Source organism: Chamaea fasciata, unplaced genomic scaffold, assembly GCF_029207755.1.
Source record: "Chamaea fasciata isolate MVZ Bird 193981 ecotype frontalis unplaced genomic scaffold, bChaFas1.0.hap1 SCAF_2, whole genome shotgun sequence".
Lineage (NCBI taxonomy): Eukaryota > Metazoa > Chordata > Aves > Passeriformes > Sylviidae > Chamaea > Chamaea fasciata.
In genome coordinates this window covers 96,863,165-96,885,922 of record NW_027094087.1, presented here as the reverse complement: position 1 = coordinate 96,885,922, position 22,758 = coordinate 96,863,165, and the positions used below count along the sequence as shown (strand labels likewise).

General features: G+C 40.7%; 1 protein-coding gene across 3 annotated transcripts in view; it reads left to right on the top strand.

The window, feature by feature from the left end:
• The window catches only part of ARHGAP6 (Rho GTPase activating protein 6), a 317,250-nt gene that overhangs the window by 236,423 nt on the left and 58,069 nt on the right, over positions 1-22,758 (top strand). For all 3 annotated transcript variants that reach the window (XM_066176816.1, XM_066176815.1, XM_066176817.1), the window contains exon 2: positions 20,556-20,715. In XM_066176816.1, the coding sequence (XP_066032913.1) occupies positions 20,556-20,715 (160 nt within the window). The remainder of the gene's footprint in view (positions 1-20,555; positions 20,716-22,758) is intronic.

The following is a 22,758-nucleotide window of genomic DNA, read 5'->3' as shown; positions in this document are numbered from 1 at the left end:
TGTCTGCTGAGAGAGGCTATGTTATTTGATGACAGAAGTGTTAGGGAGCAGGACAGAATCATCCCTTGGGGCACAGCCTGGCCAGTGGGATGCAACTTGGACTGCCATTCTCTAGAGTTGCCTCAAATGATTCATCACAGGTGGGTAAAAAGGGAATACACTTCACAAGGGGTAATTCTCTTTAAAACCAAACTGCTTCTGAAACACTGTATGTGCTCTAATACAGGCGAGGTATTAAGCAGAAGTTAAATGACAGTCCTTCTCCCTCCTCATCCCTCTGATTTATTGCTGTATTCTTTTGTGATGTTAAGAGCTGCTTAGTTTGTCGTTTGCCTTTGTATTGTACAGCAGTTGTTTTCCTTTTGTGGTAGTCCTGCAGGGCTGAAGGGCAGGAGGGGGAGTAGTTACCACAGGGTAGTAGGACTAGAGAAAAACATTGAAGAAAAATGGGCTAACACGGTTAGAAACCTAAAGTGGTGCCAGCTGAGGTTGCCTGTGTGCCTTCAGGACCTTCCCCTCAGCCCATGGCTGAGTCCCCACGGTGGAGGTGAGCACTTTTAGGGGGGTAGGACATTGACACTGAGCTTTTAGGGGGGAGGACAGCTGTGGCTGCAGCCCCACCTCTGTCAGCTCTGCCCCTGGACAGGAGCCTCTTGTCTCATGCAGGGACAGCAGCAAGGTGGCTGCTGGCTCACTGTTGAGCTCAGAACACTCACTGCGTGTCGGTTCCTCTTGCAAAAGGCGAGGCAAACTCAGACCAGTTGTGTGAGGTGCTGTGATTGAAATGATTACCTCTTCTGGAATGTATCCCTGCTCTCTTCTCCAGTGAGATAAACGAGCTGGGTCAGTGCCTCTTCCCTCTTCATTCTTCCATCTCCTGCCCTCTTTCTCTCATAATTTTCTGAGAGTTTTTGTCTAGGTAATCTAAGGTTTAAAAAAACTGTTCATCTTGCACACCTGAAATGATTCTTACCCTCTCACCCATGGTACAGTGAAAAAACAAGTGGGCGCATTTTGTAAAGCCATCTTCATGAGGATGATGGATGATTCTTAGAATTACTTCTGTAATTACCAGAAGAAGTGAAAATAAATGAGAACCTGAGATGTGCAGTCATGCTTTAATAGTTGGCAACTTAGTCTTTTACCTTAGAGCTTAACGTTTAGATGAAGAAGGTCACTCCTCTTTTTTATGCACCTATTTGTATAAAAAACATAACCCAAATAGAACTTGTTGATTCTGTTCAGATGTAATGATAAGAAACTATTTTAATAAACAACCTGAGACTTTTTAGGCTTGTAGAAAATCTTTAATGATTTGGAATACTGTATAATAAACTCACAGCCAGACATTTCAGATATCAGAAATTAATATTTCAGTGTGCTTTCAAAAGCTGTATATTGTTTATTTGTGTGCTTTTCTGCACATCCATAAAATACTATGGGAAGGAAAGAGTGAATTTAATTTCCAGAGGGAAATGTTTTAGAATACTGGGCATTTTTCCACTGAACATCTCTGTGGAAATCTGGAAAAAAATGTTATTTCAGTTCTCTACAAGAAAACAATGTTCTAACTGCAGTGCTCTTTCCCATCATCAGTAAATTTGAGAAAATTCTTTTGTAATTATTAACTAGCAGAAAAATTGAGCTTTTTTTGGAAAGCAATTTAGGAGATTATTTGCTTTCATACAGTCTTCTTGGAAGTGTCAGCTATGGATGGTATTTGTACTATTGTTTTCTGATTTGATTTCAGATAGAGGGCAGTTTTAGCCCTTTGGAAAAGATGAGGGAGGAGGACAGTATTAAAACTGTGTCATTGCAACATGTAGATTCTCTGCTCTTTGCACTTCACTCTCCTACTCTCTGCAGCACATTGTAGCTTGAATGCCTCCTCTACAGGACAGACTAGCAGTAGTAAAGTCTCTCATGGACTTGAAAGAGCTTTGACTTTTCCTCTTGAAGGCTATGGGTGGTTTTTTGAGTGAAGACAGTAAAAGGCAAAGAGCTTAAAGCAGCATTGATTTATATTGGTTTTTAGCACTTGCTGTTAGTTACATAGCCACAATGCATCAGAACTCGTGATAAGTATACTATTGCTTCATGTGGTATTTTATTCTCTGTACTGCTGTTCATTTTTGTGGAGGTTGACATCCTTAGTAACAGAACTCATTGAGGCAATTTTCAGGGTGAATTTCTGTGCTGCTGGAAACCATTCTTTTAGAGGTTGGCACCAAATTAATTGAAAGCCATTAGTAGTTATAATTGAAAACTGCAACCGAATGTTTTTTGTTTCATAATAGCGCAGCATATGCCCAGCTCCTAGGGGAAAAGACTCTTGCAGCAGCTGAAGAATGCAGCCTGTGATCTCCTTCCCAGGGGTGCTCCACCCAGCCCCATCACTATAAATGGCAATTGGACTTCAGGGAATTACAGCAGACAGCGAGCTAAGCAATGACAGGTTCATCTGCAGCTGGCATTGTCACTGTTGGACATGAACTTCACGAACTGTAGCCTTGAGCTGTTCAGTGCAAAGCCTGCAGCTTTGTGTGAAGTGTGGTTTGGGCTCCTTTAGAATGGGTCAGTGCACTGAGAGTGGTGGCAGTCTGATCTGCCCAAGCCACTTCTTTCAGAGAACTGTAGGAGGGGCTGAGGCTGAACAAATGCTTAGCCTTGGGAAACTTGTTGGCAAGTTTGCCACAAAACCGCACGTTTTATGAGGAGTGGCCACTGAGAAGCTGTTTCGTGTATCTGCAGCCTTACTAGCACAGGTCAGAGTTCGGAAGAGACTTAGTGGTGCTCAGCAGCCAGGGAAAATGGAATTTAATGGAGGAATTCAGCTCATTCACTACATGTTTGCTATTTAGCTGCAGTGTGGCTACACCTCTCTGCAGGCCACCTTGCACTCCTTCCCTGCGTGGGAGGAAATGGGGAAAAAAGCATTTCTGGAGTTTTGCCCTTATCTCTGTGAGCCAAATGAAATTAATTGCTTCCCCAAAAGTTCCTGTTTCTCACTGCTGGTTGGAAGTGGTGCTGAGAATGTCTAGTTAGAAACAGTGGTATTTTGAACACAATCCCACTGCAGGTCTGGTCTACTCCACAGCTGATGTGTCAGCATTTGAAACATCCATAATTAGCCTGCACTTTTGTTATTATTGGCTTTCATTTCTCTGTCAAATGGAAAGGGTGAAATTTCACAAAGTCTAAGGGATTCCTGAAGGATAATCCAGTTCACTCTGTAATGAATTATTTATGGTAATAATGATGATAAGATTAATAACACTGGTAACATATGCTTTCATTAATTCTGTGCTGTGTGAAAAGTCAGAGGGGAAAAGCATGTTTAATGTTTATTCAGTGGAGGATTTGAATAGAGAAGTGTAAGGGGAAGTAGCCTTCTGTGGAATAATAAACACAAAGTTATGCATTGAACAAATGCTTCATTTTTATTATTCCCTCAGTTTCCGGCTGGAAGCATTATTGACTAGCTGAATCCATCTTTAGCAAAACTTCTCTTGTATGCAGTGTTCTCAGGCTGTCACTTTCCGAAAGCACAGAGAGCACACCTGCAGGCTTCTCTCTGCAACAACTGGAGTTTTATGTATTCCTTACGTAAATACATACAATGAGATGGGCCTAGACTTTCACATGCCTCCTGGAGATAAAGCTTTAAAGCAAATACCAGATACCACAAAGATATTTAAACTCGTAAAAATGCCACGAAATGTGCAAGTGTTGCAAATGCCTTTACAATCAATGTCTTCTTTTAGAAATGTACCAAATTTTCAGCTTGGCCCCTGGAAAGTCGTTCTTGTAGCTGAGCATATTTATTTTGTTCCATTTTTTGAATGGGATGCAGCTGTTGAATTCTTCAGACCTGAGTAAAGGCTCCTAAAGAGTTTTATTTATATCCATTTTTTTTCTGTTGTCCTCTGTTTCTGAACAAATAGCAACAACTTCAGCTATTGAAAATTGTCATACTGCAGCTAAGGCAGAGTGGCTTCTCTGAAAAGCTGGACATTTATATGAGTACATATGTGTAATTATATTAAAATGTGTGTAACTTCTAAAGGAGGTTGGCGTGAAGTAGGCTCTTGCCCGTAGTGCCCTAGGAATTCCACTAGGAGATCCCTGAGGATCTGGAGAACAAAGAGCATGTCTAAGGCGATCAACTAAAACTCATCCACAGCCTGTTAGAAGTGTATTGCAATGATACTTAAGTGTGTAATCCCTCTTATTTCAAAATACAGGCTTTTGGATTGAGTTTCCCTTGGGTATTCTTTGTGATTATTAATGAGTTGTATCAAATAATCTTATTTAGCTCATTAAAAGGCATAATGCAGATACCAACTGCAGACCCCATAAACTTCAAAATTAATCTGCTCTCTAGACCTATGTGCTACTGGAAATCTTTGATAGTAAGCTGAAGTGCTGTGATATTTTGATGTGAGTAGAGTTTGATAAAAGTTCCAAAGCAATATGTGGTGCTGTTACGTGTCTGTGGGATGGGGAGTTCTTTGTACAGCAGCAGTGTGAGAACAAGCAGGAAGCTCAACCTGGCAGGCAGTTGTTGGTTTTACAAGGATACTGCAGTGAAAGCTCTTTGACTTCCTGCGTCTGCCTGCCTTCTTTCTGCAAGAGCTTCATACCGACTTTTAAAGTCCACACTCTTGGTTCCTCCTCTTTTCACTAAACACTTTGCTCAATCAGTAACAAAAGTTAAAATTCAAAGAGGCTTATATGAATCTTTAGGCTGACTAATTTATATTTTAATTGCAGTAATAATGATGTCAATAAGAGGAGCTGTTGTGACTACTTAACACAGACATTAAAATAATTGAATTGGGGATGCTTGCTAGATTGCCATTAAAAATTTTAAATAGGAGCAGAGAGCATTGACACTCAACAGCCAAGGCATACAGGGAATAAGGGGAGAGGAAGACAAGAAATAGAAGAGGGGGTAAGGAGAGGACATTGGAAAGCTTTCATGCTCTTCATTTGTCTAAAAATAGGTTTTCAGTCGACCTTCGAGTTTGTTTATGTTTTTCTTTCCTTTGGAGACTGTGGATGGAGACGTGTCTTTTCAAATGCTTTGGAAGTAGGGCCTGTGTTCTTTGAGCTTGATTTCTGAAACAGGACTTGGAGCTGTGGTTGCACATTTGGAGAGCTGCTGTGAGCTTCTCCCTGGCCACGCAGCTCCCTCTGAGGCCTGGACAAGACTCTTCCTGCACCCTTGTTTTTAAAATCTAGTGCAGCATTTTCCAAAACATCAGTTAATTCCATCGTTCTCTCTATGCTCTGCTCTCTGCAGGTCAGATATCTAAACACCTCCAAAGGTGGGAGTTTGTCCTTGGGATTCGAGGACCGATGAGGTGTGGGCTGTACCTAATGCTGCTTGTCACACCTGGATCTTGGAGATACACTAAAAATAAAATCTGCTCTGTGGTTTTATAAAAACAAATCTGTGAAGTGGCGTTTTTAGGATATTGCAATGACTCGGAATATGTTTGACTGCTTTTAAAAGTATTTGAGAAAACACAGAGCATACTCTTCTTGGAGATTACAGCAACAGCACCAGCATGTTGGAGCAAACCCAGCTTTGTTTCCTCCAGGATGGCCTTTCTATTCTGCATCAGCCTTTCAGTCTCTGCAGCTCCTTATGATGTTTTCCTTGTCTGGAAAGAGGACTGATGCTGCGTGTTTTCTCTTCGTCTGTCTCAATGTATGGGCTTTTATTAGAGTCTAATATAACTTGTCACAGTACTTACGTCATCTCTTTTGGAGTCATCAGTTTCTGGTGATGGATAACACTTAGAATCAAGAGATAAAAACCCCCAAGTTAAATATATTTAATGGGTTTTTATTTGCTTTCTGCTTTTTAGAGATTGTGAGGCACAGACCAAGAGTGTCTGGAGCAGATGGGTGTTTTGTGGTTACTGGACCAGACAGCAGAGATATAATTAAAGTGCCTTTTTTGCATATGCAACTTGCAACCACTTCTCTATTTTTACAGGTCTTAGGATCATATGAAGTATAAATTTAATAGAGGTTGTTGTACTTCTCGTATTTATTTCTGTTTTAGAGTGAGCTGTTTCAGCTGAACCTTGTGCATATAACCTTGCATGACTGTGGATGCTCAGTCTGTCTCTCAGGCTCCACGGTAGGGTTCAAAAAAGAATAGAGGAAAGCCTAAACTAGTCAGGGTTTTTTGGTTACTTTTCATGGAAATGCTAAGTTCCAGCATGTTTTTATTCACAATAGCTCTGCTGTGTCTCCTAGAAGCTATTCTGCAGGTTTTATAACCCAGGTTCTTTCTAATGAGCCTGGAGGGGGTTTTGGTGGTGTGATGCCATCCATCCCTGGAGGTGGAGGAAGGAACCTGCCACAGGAACTCCTGCTTGCAAGGGGAAAGATATGTAGTTATAAATACAAAGTTCTTGAATGGCAGCCCCCATGAGGCACAGTGGCACATTTTGGACCAAAAACATTATTCTTGCCTACAAACATTTTTTAGATTTTCACCAAGTCATCGTTATTGTCCACAGAAAACATCTTTCATGAGTGTTCTTTTAAGACAGAATCCTATATGTTTTTCCACTGAAAAAACCCTGAGATTTGAGGTAAATTCTGTTTCTGAAGCTATTTTTGACAGTCCCATGAGACATTTATGTCTAGAATTGATCATTGGTGTAACAAGAGATCAGCCAGAGGAATTCTCAATGCCTGCTAATTTGGTTCTCTTAATCCTGCGCCTCTCCAGAGTGTCAGTGAGTCCTTGGAGTTTTGCACAATTAAGGAACAAACTAAAAGTCTCACACTCTTTGTCTGTGAATGACAAAATTACAGCTCAGAAGCGTGGAATTTTTCTATGAGAGTTTAGGCCAAGCTTAATTCAAAATTTTAAGATGAATATTTTTTAAGTGCTCTGGGAAGAATTTAATCCAAAGAACAAAGCAAATGTTCATTTTCTTCCTTTTTATTGCTGATAGGGTATATTTTATATGACCTCTCCATAAGCTGTGAACATTTTGTGTTATAACATTTAATTCTGATAGCCTGTTTTTAAATATAAAGCTATGCATTACTGAAAAATAGTAGTTTGAAATGGGAAAAATAACTCCCTAGATGTGCTGGTAGGTAATAGAAATGATATAAAAAGAAGTTCAACTAGACAGTGTGCCCCAAAGAACCCTGGTGTTTTTTGGGGTGTTTTTTTTGTTTGTTTGTTTTGGGGGGGTGTTTGTGTGTTTGTTTGTTTGTTTGTTTGTTTTTGTTTTTTTTAAAAGAAAACCCTTTTAGTGTATAGTGAATGTTATACATTCACTAATAATGCTATTCTTCAGGTTGAAGAATCCAGGTTCAAAGCAGAATTCAGTTTCTAAGAAGGAAACTGTCAACTTATATTTCCAATAAATATGAATTTGTGCGTGTAGTTCCAATGTTGTTGCACTTTTTCTAAATCTAAGATAAGGGAAAAAACCCATCCCTGGAGCTCAGAAGTAAAAGGGGGACAGGCTATCTCACTGCTTCACAGACATTAAATTTTATCTTTATGCAGACCACCAAGAAAGGCTGGTGATTTTTTTTGTTTGCAGGGAAGCTGCTGTGCAGAGCTGGAAACGGCAGTTCCTTCATCACATGGTTTGAGTGAGCCAGGCTCGAGAAGGAGCACAACCCCATTTCCAGTTATATAAACAGCAGAGTTTTGCTCATTAAGGAAACTCAAAGAATGTTGGCACAAGGGATATGTGGGCTAAAGAAACTTATTTTTGAAGAAAGATTGCAAGGACTACAAGTGTACAGCATATTTACAAGAGGACTAGCAGGACGCTGCTCTTTGGCTGCAGCATCTCGACAGTCAGTGGCAGTACTTTGCTGAGGTTATTCAGCTCTCTCTGTAGATAAGACAGCTGTTTTACCTTGGAAATCATGTATGGTTTGATGCCTAATGTGCGGCACACCAGCTGGTCTTGGCACCTCTCAGCCCTGGGCAGCGGTGTGGAAAGAGACTGGAAGTGGACGTGAAGAACTGCATAATTTGGGGATTTGATGTTGGATCTAAGAGGCACTGAAAATACCGAGGCCTCTGCATTGATTTCCCTGGGCTTTCATAAGGTTCCAAAATTAGGGACATCTGATGTCCAAGTTTGGTGCTACCAGGAACCAGGCTAATGGCCGTGTCAACCCAGGAGGCACTGTGGATTTCTGAGCTGGGGCTCTCATATCTTGGCTGGTGGGCAGCTCTTCAGCCTGCTGATTTAGTGGTGAAAGCATCTGGGTAGATATTTGGAGGGAAGAAAAAAATCCAAAAAGTTACACTACATAATCTCCCTTGCCACTGCCATGAACTCTAGCCCGTGGTTCTGTGTGCAATCTGATGAAGCTCTAGGTCATGCCAGCCAACAAACAAACTTGTCACGCTGAAGAATGACTTGGTGAAAAGCCACACAGGGCAGAGCTGCCATCAGAATAATTGGTGATTCACTGTTTGTTTCTCACAAATTCCCGACGCTCTCTGCCCACGCACTACAGATGACAGCATTCTGTATGGGGACCGTGAACATGACAGACATTATTTATGAAGCAGTGCCTTTATCAAGGATTTTTTTCCCCTAGCATACTGTGTAAAATGCTCACTCTCTGTTGCTGTTGTCAAAATTATATTACACATAAATATAGCTGGCCTGCCTGAATAAGTTTTCAAAGGTGTTTTAAAGCACTTTGTGCGAGAATGTCAAGCAGAAGCTACTGAGAGCTCTGCTGTGTTCTAAGGTGCCACAGCAGCTGTGTCCAGCACTCTTGGCTGCTCCTGTTAGAGTGAGAGTTGGGGCAGTTGCAGTTGGTTCGGAGCTTGTGCATCGCCAGGTTGAAGGATTTTGGGGAGGAGATCTGCCCCTTCCTCACAGCTCCTTGCACTATCTCAGCACATCTCTGGAGTAAGAAGCAGGGAACCCAGTCACAACTTGCTTGTGTGACTGAGCTTTTCCTTGGGCCAGGCTCTCAACTTGCTTCAAAGCGGAGAAAGGAAAAGATACTTTTTCCTCTTTCAGATTCATGACGTCTGGCAGCAAAAGGTGTCCTGGGAGTCACAGCTGCTCCAGCTGGGCTCACTCTTAGCCGCTTATTACACAGCAGCAGGTCAACGACGTTGTTCATAATTTATTTTATGATACAGCATATCTGGATCTGCGTCCTTAATTCAAGCCTGGTTTGATCAAATACTAAAGAACACTGAAGACAAAAGAGAGCTCAGTTAATGGGTAAGGAAACCAAAAAATCTTGAGTGTCATAGGATAGAGGTAAGTGTGATAGAGAACATTGTCTAAATGTGGTGTTCGTGGTGACATCAGGTTTAATGTTTTTGGGGTTTAGATGGGTTTGAAGAGAAGTGAACATCTTTAATTCAATAGGGGAAAAAAAGTTGGCACTACCAAGCACTTACCAGGATCTGGAAATCCATCAGCAAACTGAGAGCCCTCAAATACTGTTTGTTTTCAGACCAGTTTCATGACCGTGCCTGTTTTCATAAAGACTGAGGGTAATGAAACGATGGAATGAGAAGTGACATTAACGTTTGGAAACCAAACGCTGTAATTAGACTGATTTGTATTTGAGTGGCTTTGTCAGGTGGTTTGCTTTGTAGTCTGTGGTGACATGTTTATTGTTTTTGGTATGCTCTGTGCATGAAGGGCACGTAACCCAGGCAGTTGTGAGCAAAATATGTTGAGGATGAAGGGGTTTTGAAAGCTGATGGCATGACAGCTGCTGCTGCATAGGTTCATTTTGGCAAATAACAGTTTCTGTAAGCATCAGGTTTTATGGCCATGGCTGTGTTACTGTTGCAGTTTTAGATTCCAGTTAACTGTATACAAGAAAGTAGAGACCCAGAGCGGTTCATCATCTGGCTCAGTCTGTGAGGAGCTTGTAACTCTAGCAATTGTTTCTGTTTTTCATAACAGTGAAAAACTTTATGACTGTTTTTCCTCTTTTCTGTCCAAAGTAAATGTGCTGTTTAAAAACAAAGAAAGAAGTGGCAGAGTATCTGGTGGACACAGTTTGAACTTGGGGTCCTTCAGGTTGGAGGGGCAGTTTAGAAAATACACCTTTTTCCTGAAAATTGATATTGCAGCACAGTGTTTTTATTTGTGTGGATCCATTTTACTTTTCTTACTTTAGAAGTCACATTTTTAACAAACCTTCATGTTAATAGACAATGGTGAGCTTCAAGGTGTCCTTCAGTGATCTTTCCAGGTACATACAAAGATCCATCAGTCTGACCTATAGCTATATATCCACTTAAAACTGTTTGTATAGTTCCAGTATAGTTGAAGTGGTTTCTTAAAAAATATTTAAACTCTGTTTGATATTGAACTTAATTGCAAATCAGCAGAGTCATGTGTGCAAACAGTAAAGTTTTTTGTAAGAAATGCCAAAATAGTGCTTTACATTAAGCTAATGTAATGTGCAGTACTGTGTTTTGCAAAAAGGGATCACATTGTGCTTCATTGCATAGAAAGAAGAGGAAAAGTAATTGCATGGATGAAAAGTACTCCTAATTCTAAGGAGTGCAAAGCCACCTCTTTGTACTCAAAATATTTTTCCTTGTTATTAGACTTCATGTATTTTCTGAACTTTTCCATAGAGAATTGTCTTTACGGGGTCTTCAGGAAAGAGACAGAATCAGCAAAACAGCTGCTGGTGTGGGTGGAATTCGATATCCCAGATCTTATAAAAACCCCAACAAACAAAGCAAGAGAGGCAGTCCTAATAAACTAGAGTAGATTGGCAGGGCTCTGTAACTTACTCAGCAGTATAGACTTGTCCCAGGCTGCATGACATCAGTGTGTAGCACAGGGTGTTTGCACACGTGAACATAGTGTGAGAGTGATAAAACTGAAGTGTAGAGTGATTATGTAGCAGAAGAACAGAAGAAAACAGAAAACTCCTGTTCTCTGGAAGCTAATTGCTTCCTTGTTGCATGTCAGAAATGTTCTTGTTCTTGCCTTCTAGAACTCTTGTGTCGCTTACACTACAGCACTGCTGTCTGGTGATATAAACTCGTGACTCAAAGAAAACTTCCTTAAATAAGAAAATGGCTCCTACAACCTTTTTTCAGCCTTAATCTCAGCCAGTTTATGAAAAAGAGAATGTGCATGAGGAAGCACACATGGTCACAGTACAGAGTTGATGGGTGATCACTGTTAGAGGTGTCCAAGTCAGCTCTGAGAGTAGCCATTCATGTAATGAATTTGCACATGGCTCTGGAGGGGGCTGGCAATCTCTGCTGAGGTTCAGCATAGTAGCAGGGGAGATATTGGAGTAGACATTGGCCTCCTGAGTAGGTCAGTTGTCCAGTATGGGGTAAACCTGGACCTATGGGCCAAGCCCAGCAACATGAGGTTCAGTAAGACCAAGTGCTGGGTCCTGCACTTCGGCCACAACAACCCCATGCATCTCTCCACCCTGGAGGAAAAGTGACTGGGAAGTGGCCCAGTGGAGAAGGACCTGAGGGTGCTCGTTGACAGTGGCTGAACATGAGCCAGCAGTGCCCAGGGTGCCAAGAAGACCAGTGGTGTCTTGGCCTATTCCAGAAATAGTGTGGGCATAGGTCAAAGGAAGTGATTCTTCCGCTGCCCTGGGCACTGGTGAGGTCACACCCCAAGTTCTGTGTCCCGTTCTGGACCCCTCACCACAAGAAAGACAGAGATGCTGGAGTATGTCCAGAGGAGAGCAGTGAAGCTGAGGAAGGGCCTGGAGCACAGGTCCTGTGAGGAATGGCTAAGGGAGGTGGGCTTGTTTAGCCTGGACAAACAGGAAGGTCGAGGGGGATCTTACTGCTCTCTACAGCCAACAATAGGGGAGGACATACCCTCAAGTTGCACCTTGGCAGGTTCAGGTTGGATGGACATTCTGAGTAATTTCTTCACTGAAAGGGTTGTTAAGCACTGAAATGTGCTGCCCAGGGAGGTGGTGGAGTCACTGTCCCTGGAGTTGTTCAAGAAATGACGACGAGGCACACAGTGCTTGTGGTTTAATTTACTTGATGGTGTCCAGTCAAAGGTTGAACATGATGATCTCAGAGGTATTTTCCAACCTAAATGATTCTGTGATTGTGTTAAAGCCTGGTTCAAACTCTTGCTCCAGGTCAGGTAATGCAGACTTCTTCCCAAATCCTTTGTGTTTTAGCTGAGTAACTGAGAGCTGTCACTTTACTCTCCAAATGTAAATATTTTGAGATGTCTTACATTTTGTACCTATCAAGTAAATCAGCCTCACTGTCCCCCCCAAAGAAGAAAATAACACCCTAGAACTGTTTTCCAGACAGATCTGGTATGTAGGTAGTCAGATGACTGTTTTCCTGTGTGCAACAGACCTCATTTTTCTTTCTGTCAGTTGTACAAGTTTATAGAAAAGACTGGTATGAACCACTTGAAACAATAAGAATAGGGTTTTGCATTGAATTAAAGACTCTACTGTTAGTCAGATCTTAGTTCTTGGAGTTATAGAATTATTTGATTTTAACTTCATTATGAGATTCTGACAGTATCCTTGTCAGGACATGTAATCTGCATGAGTCTTAAAAGCTCAGAATCCAGGAAGTAAACTAAAGTACTCAAATACATATTTTTAGCTTTGTGTACAATACTTAGGCAGATAAAATTTTTGCAGGCTTGGAAATTACAATGTGTACTCTTTCACATGCATTCTCTCTTTTAAATAGTAGGTAATTTCCTTCCTTCTAAAATGTTGCGATTTTTTCATTTATATGGAACATGATACAATTAGATGCCACTCCTAACTGTTCAAAGCATTGGCTGTGGTCACAGTGGTACTTCTAATTGGATGCAGAAATGGTTAACTTTTGTGCTGTGCCAGCAGAGATCCTCATTATTTCACCAGGATGTTTTGTACTACTTCAGGATCATATATCCAGATAGAACATATAATTTTTTTTTTAATTCAGATTGTTTAAATTCAGTTTATATATAGTTTCAGCATTACTATTTTGTTTGCTTAACATTAATCTTGTTAGGCTTAGGAGAAAGAGCACTGTTTCAATAACCAGAATCTCCTTGGAAGCTTTACAGTGCCTAAGGGTATAGCTTGAATAGATGGCACTCAGGGAATGAATGGATTACTGTAACCTGCAGTGTTGAGCAAGACATGTCCTCAGGACAGAGTCCCCATTTTCCATAACCCGTGGCACAGGAAAGCTCAAAGAGTGTACGTGCCAGTCTTCAGTGTATTGTGGGCTGTGGTTCTTTGTTCACTTCCACAGGCTGAACACCGAGGGAGTTGTTCAATGTTGGGAGCACATTTGTGTTGGTCATAGGAACTGGAGTGGGGTCTATTTAAGGCAGCTTTGCCACTAAAAATAATACTTGTGCAGCTATTGTATTGGATTTTGGTTCTGCTGCCATTAGCTTGCAGAGTTTGTGTTATTCCCAGTGAAGCAGGAGCAAGTTTTAATGCTTGGAAAAACATAGCACCAGCCTCTCGAAAGGTACAGTAAATGAACCAATAGAAGGGAAAATAATTCTCCTTTTAATGAAGCCAGGCTATCCCAGATCTTTTATGTCAAAATTGATAAAACTTCTGTAGCTCATTACTGCGCTCTGAGATGGTTTAATTACTACAGTTTTTCAGCTTGTTCCTTCATGCAGTCAGTTGTAACAGCACTGCTTGTACCCGTAACTTGCAGCAAAATTCAGAGTATTGCAGTATGGCTTGATTCTCTCTTACATGTGAAAACAGTCAAAAATCTGTTTTTATGAACACCACCAAAATTTCAGCTGTAATTCTGAAGTTGGATCTGGGCTTTTTAAGGTGTTCTCTATCTATTTTGACACCTCCAAAAAGGTATTTGGCCCCTTCTAGTTTAATTGCAGTTCTTCCTGATAAATCCCTTAAGAAATATTAACGTGTGCTGAAGTAACAAATCAAAAAAAATTGACCATATATTTTGATGCATTTTAGGGGAGCTTTCTAATTTCTGGAGGTTGGTTTTCTGGATCTGTTGAAAAAGTTCAGTACAGAGTCCTTCCTTATGTTAGGGATGGATATTTTGCTGGGCAATACCTTTGTACATCATTCGGGTTTATTAACGTCAGAAAAGGAATTAAATACATCTCCATAAAACATCAGGTTTTTGTAAGAGAATGCTTTTTAAATACTGTAAACATGAAATAGTATCCTGTGGCATTTAGAAAACTTGGAAAGCTTGATCCGGAAATATTTTCCCCTTTATTTTAACAATTTTAATACTGCTGTGAAAGCATGCTCCTTGTTCTGCTCTCTGTTTAAAAAACAGTAAAGTTAGTTTTTACTCTGATAAATGGAAATCACCACTGTTGTAGTCTGAAATGTGTATCTTTACCTGGGCATGGGTTCATGCCTTCTTGCTACATGAAGTATTTCTGTCGTGGGTGTCAATTCTGTCTCCCCTGAGTGGACTACCAGCTTTCCAGTGTTCCCGCAGGGGTTGCCTTGCAGTATTCGTCCTGAGTACATGGATTTCCAGCCTTGAGAATGAGACAGGATGTGAGGAAGTGTCTGTCTTTGGCAGTGAAGTGGTTATATTAATTGCCATTAAGTAGTCTTGATATCTCAGCCAGTGTTTTGTAAAACGTGATCTTTCTTACAAAACTACACTTAAATACAATATAGCATGAGATAAGGCAACTTTAGTGCAAGGCTTCAAACTAACAGAATCATCTGGACTGCACTTACTCTCTTCCCTAGTGGAGACATTATATTAATAATTTCGCCCCTGACGTCAAGGGGAACAGGATGTCACCCTAGATAACAACTTTAGTGAAGTCAGTCTTTCTTAATGAAGATTAATTGTTGGGGCCCCGTGCTTTGTACATCCATGTTTAGCTATCTTCCTCTGAATGCTTTGATGTCACACAGCAAGTCTTGTGCCTCTTTTTATAGTGTTGAGGTGGCATTTCATTCATCTGAAAGAATTCTTTTGCAGTAGTAGCAGACCCTTAGGAGCAGCTGTGTGATCCCAGAGCATCCTAGGTTGCAGTAGTTTGTAATGCCTGCTGGAAACCGGTGTGCGGCCTGTAATGCACTGAGCTGGCTGTGGAGGAGCATCCTAAATGAAGGTGGCAGAGACCGTCAGCCTAGAGCACACTTGTACCATCTACTGCTTTCTAACCCTTCATTAATTTGCAGGTGGTTATCTAGGATGGCACTAGCAAAGGAGTTTACATGCAGTCCTTAACTGCATGTAATGCTTAAAAGGCTACTTAAATTAGTTTTTCCCTGCCTCCTTCACTCTCATCCTGTCCAGTAAGAGTATTCTGTGTGTTGATTCAATAGGACAGAATATGTAGCTGTACTGAAGTGACTGACTTATGCTTCAGAACTGCTTTTGGTTCTTACTAACAGCAACACCAGGGAAATGAGGAAGAGAGGGATTACCTGTACCAACAGCCAAATTGTGAGAGTTTATGCCTGAGGAGTCTGGAAATAATTGCAGAGAGAGTTAAAATAAATGACACATGGAAGCAAAAGGTTGTGAAGTGGCAGTGATACATGGTTTCATGAAGCTTCAAAAAACAATTAAAAAAACAGCGTTAAGACACTCTAATACTGTATTTGCCATGTTATTTTCAATAAAATCTTTTTGCGCAAAACCACCAAGTTCTTTTGAATGCCCAAAGAGTTCTTTAGTGGGCACCTATCTAAATACAAGCACATAGCTAAAAGTTGCTAGGATAGAAAAAAATAGACATAATTGGTTTTGATCTTAGTGGTTTCAAATGGATTTGAGCAAAAGACTAATGAAAAGCAGACAACTAATCTGATAATGGTGTTTACCTAAATGAGTACAGACCAAAGTCATTAAGAATAGCAATAAAGCAGAAGATAAAAATTGCACTATCCATCTTGCATTAAATTCTTTTTTATAAAACTGATGTGTGAGGATTCTCATTTCTCAACCTGTGCACCATCCACTAAACTCCCTAAGGCTTGAAACCCAACAGAAATCAAGGTTGATCACTGCCTATAGACTTGCATCCACATTCAGCATTCCATGCAGTTGCCAGCTGGTTTCTGTATTGCACGAAAGACAGAAGAACAAGGGTTCTCTTAAAGACATCTGCAACATTTTCTGTTGGAAGCTCGAGGGGAAGAAGTCAGGCACACAAGAATAGCTTAGAAATGCTTAAGAGTAATTTAAGTGCACAGTATTACTTAAGTCAGGATGTACCACTTAATGTTTATTTTGGAGCTACAAAACATCCAACCTATTAGAAAAATGCTTGAAAGAATATCAGAAACACTGCAGTCTGCATCTTATTAAAAATGTGCTTATGACTGTGAGCAAGAAGTACAGGGGAAATGGACAGATTCAGATTCTTGAGAGGCAGAAAGTGCAGTTTTCCAGTCACCTTCTTTGCTGAGTCACCTGCTCTGGTATTTTAGGTAGTTACCTGGTAAGTGAACTGCTCGGTTGAGTGGAGGAAAGATGTTAGATGTTAATAGGAGTGCCAGAGAGAAAATGCAGCTGAAGTTGCAGACTTGAGAGGAAAAATATGTGACTGGTTGGTGGAAGAAACCAGAGAAGGCTTTTAGTCTAGTTTATGATTTCATAATATTCTTTGATGAAAGCAGCTGTGCAGTTAGCAGTTTATGTTCTGTCAGGCTGATCACTTTATCCCAGAACAGTATTTCTGTTTACACTCTTCTGTTTATGTGTTGCCTTTTTTTCTTCTTGGTGATGGAGTCAATTGCAGAGCATATTCAGACCTACAGACCTGTAATCTAAATAATAGAGAGCAACCTGTGTACTATGTCTGAGCACATACAAGCTTGAACTTCAAAAAACAAACACGTCATTCTGACTTGTTGCTTAAAGATCTTCTGCTCCTTTTAAGCTTCCAGCTAGGTCAGGCTGATGTTGAATTAGGCTGGTGAAGTGTTGCCTCTCATATGGAGAGAGAAACAGAAAATATTTCTCATGTCTGTGCTGCCCTTTTCCTCCTTTGGTTGCCCCACAGAGTGCAGAATAGCTTTAGGCATAAGTTATTACACCAGTACCCATTCTTCAAGGGAGCTTGACTTTTCTGGACCTCTCCCAAGCCTGGATGATTTTGCACTAATTTACAGGCTGTTTGTATAACTGTGCAGTGCTTTGGGAGGAAAATGAAGCCTTTACCTTGTGTTTTGTAACGCACAGGAGTATTTGAATAGATTAAATTCTCAAATACTGTGTTTTGACTCATAGAAGACAGTGATATATATTTGCAAAATGAAACAGAATTTTTCAAGGAAATGTTTCTTGAGCCTTTAAAGATTAGGAGATTTCATTGGTACTACCTACCACATGATTTTCCAAAAATATGTTAGTTTGTTAGTCATGTGTTCCATTAGCATAATAAAACCCTATGTTAATGTGACCTAGCAGAGATTTTATCAAACCCATCAAGTGAGGAAAATGAATGTCTTCTTTAGTGCACAGCAATTGCACAGAGTGATTGCACATTCTTTAATCTCAGCAACCTGTTGTGGCATTGCAAGATGAGATGTTGCAGACAACTGTTTTTAGCTAGACAGTGAGCGCCAGGAGCATATGGGGGCCTTGCAAACTGGCAGAATAAAAACCTGCTTGAGAGCAACAGGCCTCATAGTCTTGTTTGGTGCTTTTAGCTTTGCGTTGGTTTCAAATCCTTGAATTTCTACAACAACAACAACAAAAAAATCATAGCATCATTTCGGTTGGAAAAGATTAGGATCATAAAGTCCAATACCCAGCACTGCCAAGTCCACCACTAAACCATATCCCTAAGAGCCACCTCTGCACATCTTTTAAATCTTCCAGGGATTGTGATCCTGCCACTTGCATGGGCGTAAGGGTGGGACGTTCCATGCCTAGGTAGGGCTGAGTTGGGGTGCTCTGATCATATAAAGCAGCCCAGCTCTGTGCAGAGGTTTGGTGGAGTCCCCAAAGCAGACCCTCAGTGCAGGGCTGGACCACAGCTTGCAAGCCTTGTCTCCGAGGTCACCTGCTTTAGCAGGGCTGGAGCTGGAGCTGGGCTTTGCAGTGCAACAGCTCACTGCCTCCAGGCGCAGAGCCACATCAGACTGGCTAAGGATGAGGAGTTACCTCCAGAGTTAAAAATTGCCAAGGGAAAATCTGTCTGAAAAAGACGAATAATTCATGTGTTCATGCCGAATTCAATTAAGGGACTTTGCGTAATTTGTGGTAATTCCTAAAAGTCCCATGCTGCACTTGGTTTTTGTGGTCTACAGGAAACAGGACATGTATTCTGTTACCTTAACATTTTTTAAGGAGTGTTATTTTTGCTTCCCTTTCCTGTTTTAATATTAAGAGTTAGGATTTAAAATTTTTATGGTAGACATACCAGTGATATTTTTGTTTATGAAAATGCTTGTGATAGAGAAATAACTAAGATAAAATATCTCTAAACTCCACCATAAAAATCTTTGTTTTCTTATTTCTTTGTCTGTACCACTTTGACAGTAGAATGCTTTATATATTATATGTTCACGAGGATTGAATGGCATACTTCTGTGCTTGTAAAGTTTCCTTTGCATTATCAAGGTTGGAAAGCAATTAGTTTTGTTGGATACATTGTCTGGTTGTGGATGCTGTTCTTGATCACTTTTATCTATAAATGACAACAGCTTTTTAAAAAATGTAAATGTTTACTTGCAGTTTTGCAAATAAGGTTTATGTCACTCTTGCTGGTTTGGTTTTGCTTGAGTTAAGCTACACAGCTTGACTTGTGACAGTGTGCAAACCTTTAGTCTGAGATTACTAAATCTGGCTAGTCAACAGTAAGGCACCAGAAGAGCAAGAAGAGGTGAAGAGGCAAAAAAATGAAGTAACGAATTGCAGTAGTCAAATACTGGGGTCACACAGAAGTTTTGCATATGTGCCCCATGTGCATATAAATACTATAGAGACATTGATCACAGTACATGCATTAAGTATATAGAGGTCGAGTTGTTGACATTGAGGCAATGTCTTTATCTGTTATGATTGCCTAATGACTTACAAAAACTACTCTGGAAAAAAAACCAAACAAACCTCCTTGCTGAACTCAAACATATTTCATGAATCACAAGAAAGGGTGTTAATTGTGTAATTCCTTTAAACCGTATTGCTAAAGGGTGCTGCACATTTGTTAATGTTTTTTGTCTCATACCTCTGTGTGAATACACTCACAGTCATAGGTGTGCGAATATATGTTTAAATACAAATGTATGTACAGATTGTATGTGTGTATATGAATATACATGCACATATATGGGCAAAATATATGGAAATGTGCTCAAAGATGTTTACATACAACAAGATGCATAACTGCTCAGTAAAGTCAAATTTTACTGATTTTTATATTAAGGAGCTTCAGCCAATAATTTTTTAATTCAGTGGACATCCTTTGACTACAGATGGATGTGCACAACAGATGAATCATACGTTTACAGTGAAAAAATTAGTATGCAGTGAACGTACAGATGTTGAAATTCAAACTAAAAATGAGAGTGAAGTTTATTAATTGTAAGGCTGCCATGCTGTGATGAAAGGCAGGTTGGTGGGTTTCTTATAGCCCAGCTGATGTGCCTGGGAGTTTTTCTTCATTATTAGCAGCTGCATTAGGTTATACTTACTGACAAGGTTGATGTTTATTTTTTAACATGGTTAGAATGAAAAACAAATTCTTCTTTCACTCCCTGTACTAATCTGTGCTCTTTGATGATGCTTTGATGAATTCTGAAAGTCTCGCTTTAAGTTAATTGTCAGGCTTTAAGCTTGTCTTTGTGCTCTCTTCTCTTTGAGTGATGATTAATTCTCTGGCCCAAGCTGAATACTAGGAGAATAGTTTCTTGTATGGGTTCTCACAGGTGGGATATACAACAGCTAAAGCTTTTGGTTTGCTTTCCAAGCATAATTGGTACCTTACAGAGATGCAGCGTATCTCGTGCTGTTTTCCTCTCTAAATGTTAACAAATAGGTTGTTATTGCAGCTCTTCAAAAACATGGGATCTCTCATCCTTTAGTCGATCGTATTCTAAACACAGCCTCGTCATAAGGAGGAGATGTGTTGGAAAAGGGGCTCTGCCAGTGCACTCTGCTGGAGTCAGATTAGTAAGATGTGGGAGATAAGGTGCATGTTGTCCATGAATGTCTGCTGCTCTCACCGATGGTGTGGGAAAAGAATTAAGTGGCAATCAGTACAGAGAAAGCAAACTAGGAAAAGCAGACAAGGGCCCTTTTCCACCCTTCCCCCCTTCCCTGCTTTGTGCTTTTGTTGCTGAAATACTAATGTTTTTGCAACAACACTTGATTAAATGGCTTCAGACAGAATTGACTTCTTGTTTTGCATGTACGTATCCCTTTTAAGGAATGCTCTTCTAGGAAAAATAAAGATATTTGAAAGGTTAGAGATGTCCAAGAAAATGGCCTTTTGGTGAGAAGTACCTGTGTTGTTTTTTCTAGCAGTAAAAGAGACAGCTTGTTTATTAAAAACTGTGCATACCATATGATGCTTCATATTTTTCCATTTGATTTCCTGTAGGGTGATTTCACTTGGAACAGCATGTCAGGGCGCAGCGTTCGGCTGAAGTCAGTTCCCGTTCAAAGCCTCTCGGAGCTGGAGCGTGCTCGCCTGCAGGAAGTGGCTTTTTATCAGTTGCAGCAGGACTGTGACCTGGGCTGTCAGATTACTATCCCCAAAGGTAAAGGCTTGATAAGCTGTCTCTGTTTAGATTGTTAAGCCACTGATTTCATATCACAGCAGAAAACACTGGATTTTTTTATTCCACAGATACTGTCTTCGATTTCAGTTTTGCTTAACCACAGTCATTATGTAAAAACGTTGAGTAAAGTTGTTTGTCTGCTGTGTCCGATTTGGACCACCTGGGGGTGGGATCATCTGATCAAGGGCAGATGTCTACAGGGTAGATAATCTAAATCAGACCCATTCATGCCAGGATGTCTTGATACTCAGTTGAGAGAAAAATGCTTTTCTTACATTTCCTGATCTCCAGAATTGAATGTCTGTGTAAGCCAAGTAGATCTTACCACAGAAGTGGTTTTTTTTTTCACTCTGTATAACATTTCTGTGAAGGAAGCCAACTGTCACTGGTTCAGATAGTGAAAACATTTCTGTCAAATAATGAGTCCTGCCCAAGTTTTCTTCCAGAAAACTTATTTGCTTATTTGCTAGAAAACTAGTTAATTTTCAGCATAAAACATTGAACTCCTAGGAAACAGGAGATTAAATGGAAAGGAGAAGCTCAGCTATCAGAATCCTGATGTAGGATACATGTATATGGTAGACCTGTACTTAGGTTACTGTGGAAGAGACCTAAACCTCACTAATGAGAAAGTTTCTGTTGTTTCCTGTAGGCTGTGGATCAAGCATAGCAGAGATAGCTGTTGTGCAATCATCTGCAAATCTGGCTTTCCTGTTGTTTCTTTGCAGTTGTATACTTACATAAGGAATAACAAGGGATCACTGAATTCTCACCTTGGACTCTGACCAGGGGTGCTGTCTGGTAGCATATACACAGTGATGCCACAGGAGCAATTTTTAAATGAGTCTGTGTTAAGTAGAAAAAAAAAATTGTCCAGTCTATGAAAATAATGAAATAGAAGAGAACAAACGTGTAAGAGACAGGCCTTTGTATTCATCTGCTTTTTAGGATCTGCAGAAAACTCCTGCCAAAACCAACTAAGTCCAACTTTACGCATTTAGCGAGGCACCAGTTTGTAGTGAGATGGATTTAATCAACTTCTTCAAGCCTCACCAGCTCCCCTGGCCCCTCAAAAAAAAGTTCAATCAACAGGAAAACAATTTTATAGGATATTCATAGGAGGAACTGGAACACTAAGGGCATTGCAATAATTTCTGACAGTCTGAACTGCCAATGGCTGTTCCTGAGGAGATGAAGATACACACGTGGAGGTCCTACCATAAGGATGTGTGGTAATACCATTCAAGACAATTGAGTTTACACATTCATAGAATAGCCTCGTTTGGAAGGGACCTTAAAGGTCGCCTAGTCCAACCCCCTCCAATAAGCAGGGACATCTTCGACTAGATGAGGCTGCTCAGAATCCCATCCATCCTGGCCTTGAAGATTTTCAGGGATCAGGCATCTACCACCTATCTGGGCAACCTGTTCCAGTGTCTCATCACCTTCACTGTAAAATATCTTTTTTACACCTACTCTAAATCTACCCTCTGTTGTTCTAAAACCATTACCCCTTTTCCTGTTGCAACAGATTCTACTAAGAAGTCTATCCTAATCTTTCTTTTAATCCCCCTCTCATTACTAAAAGGCTACGCTAAAATTTCTCGAGTCTTCTTTCTCTGAGCTGAACAACCCCAACTCCCTCAGCCTGTCTTTGTAGGAGAGGTGCTCCAGCCCTCTGATTATTTTTGTGGCCCTCCTCTAGACCTGCTCCAACAGTTCCATGTCCTTCCTGTGCGGAGGACCCCAAAACTGTATGCAGCACTCCAGGTGGGGTCTCACTAGAGCAAAACAGAGCGGAGGGGCAGAATCCCCTCTCTCACCGTGCTGCCCACACTGCTTTGGATGCAGCCCAGGACACGTTTAGTTCTCTGGGCTGCAAGTACACATTGCTGGCTCATGTCCAGCCTCTCATCCACCAGCACTCCCAATTCCTTCTCGGCAGGGCTGCTCTGAATCCATTCATCTCCAGCCTGTATGGATGCCAGGAGCTGTCCAGGTCCAGGTGCAGGACCTCATGAG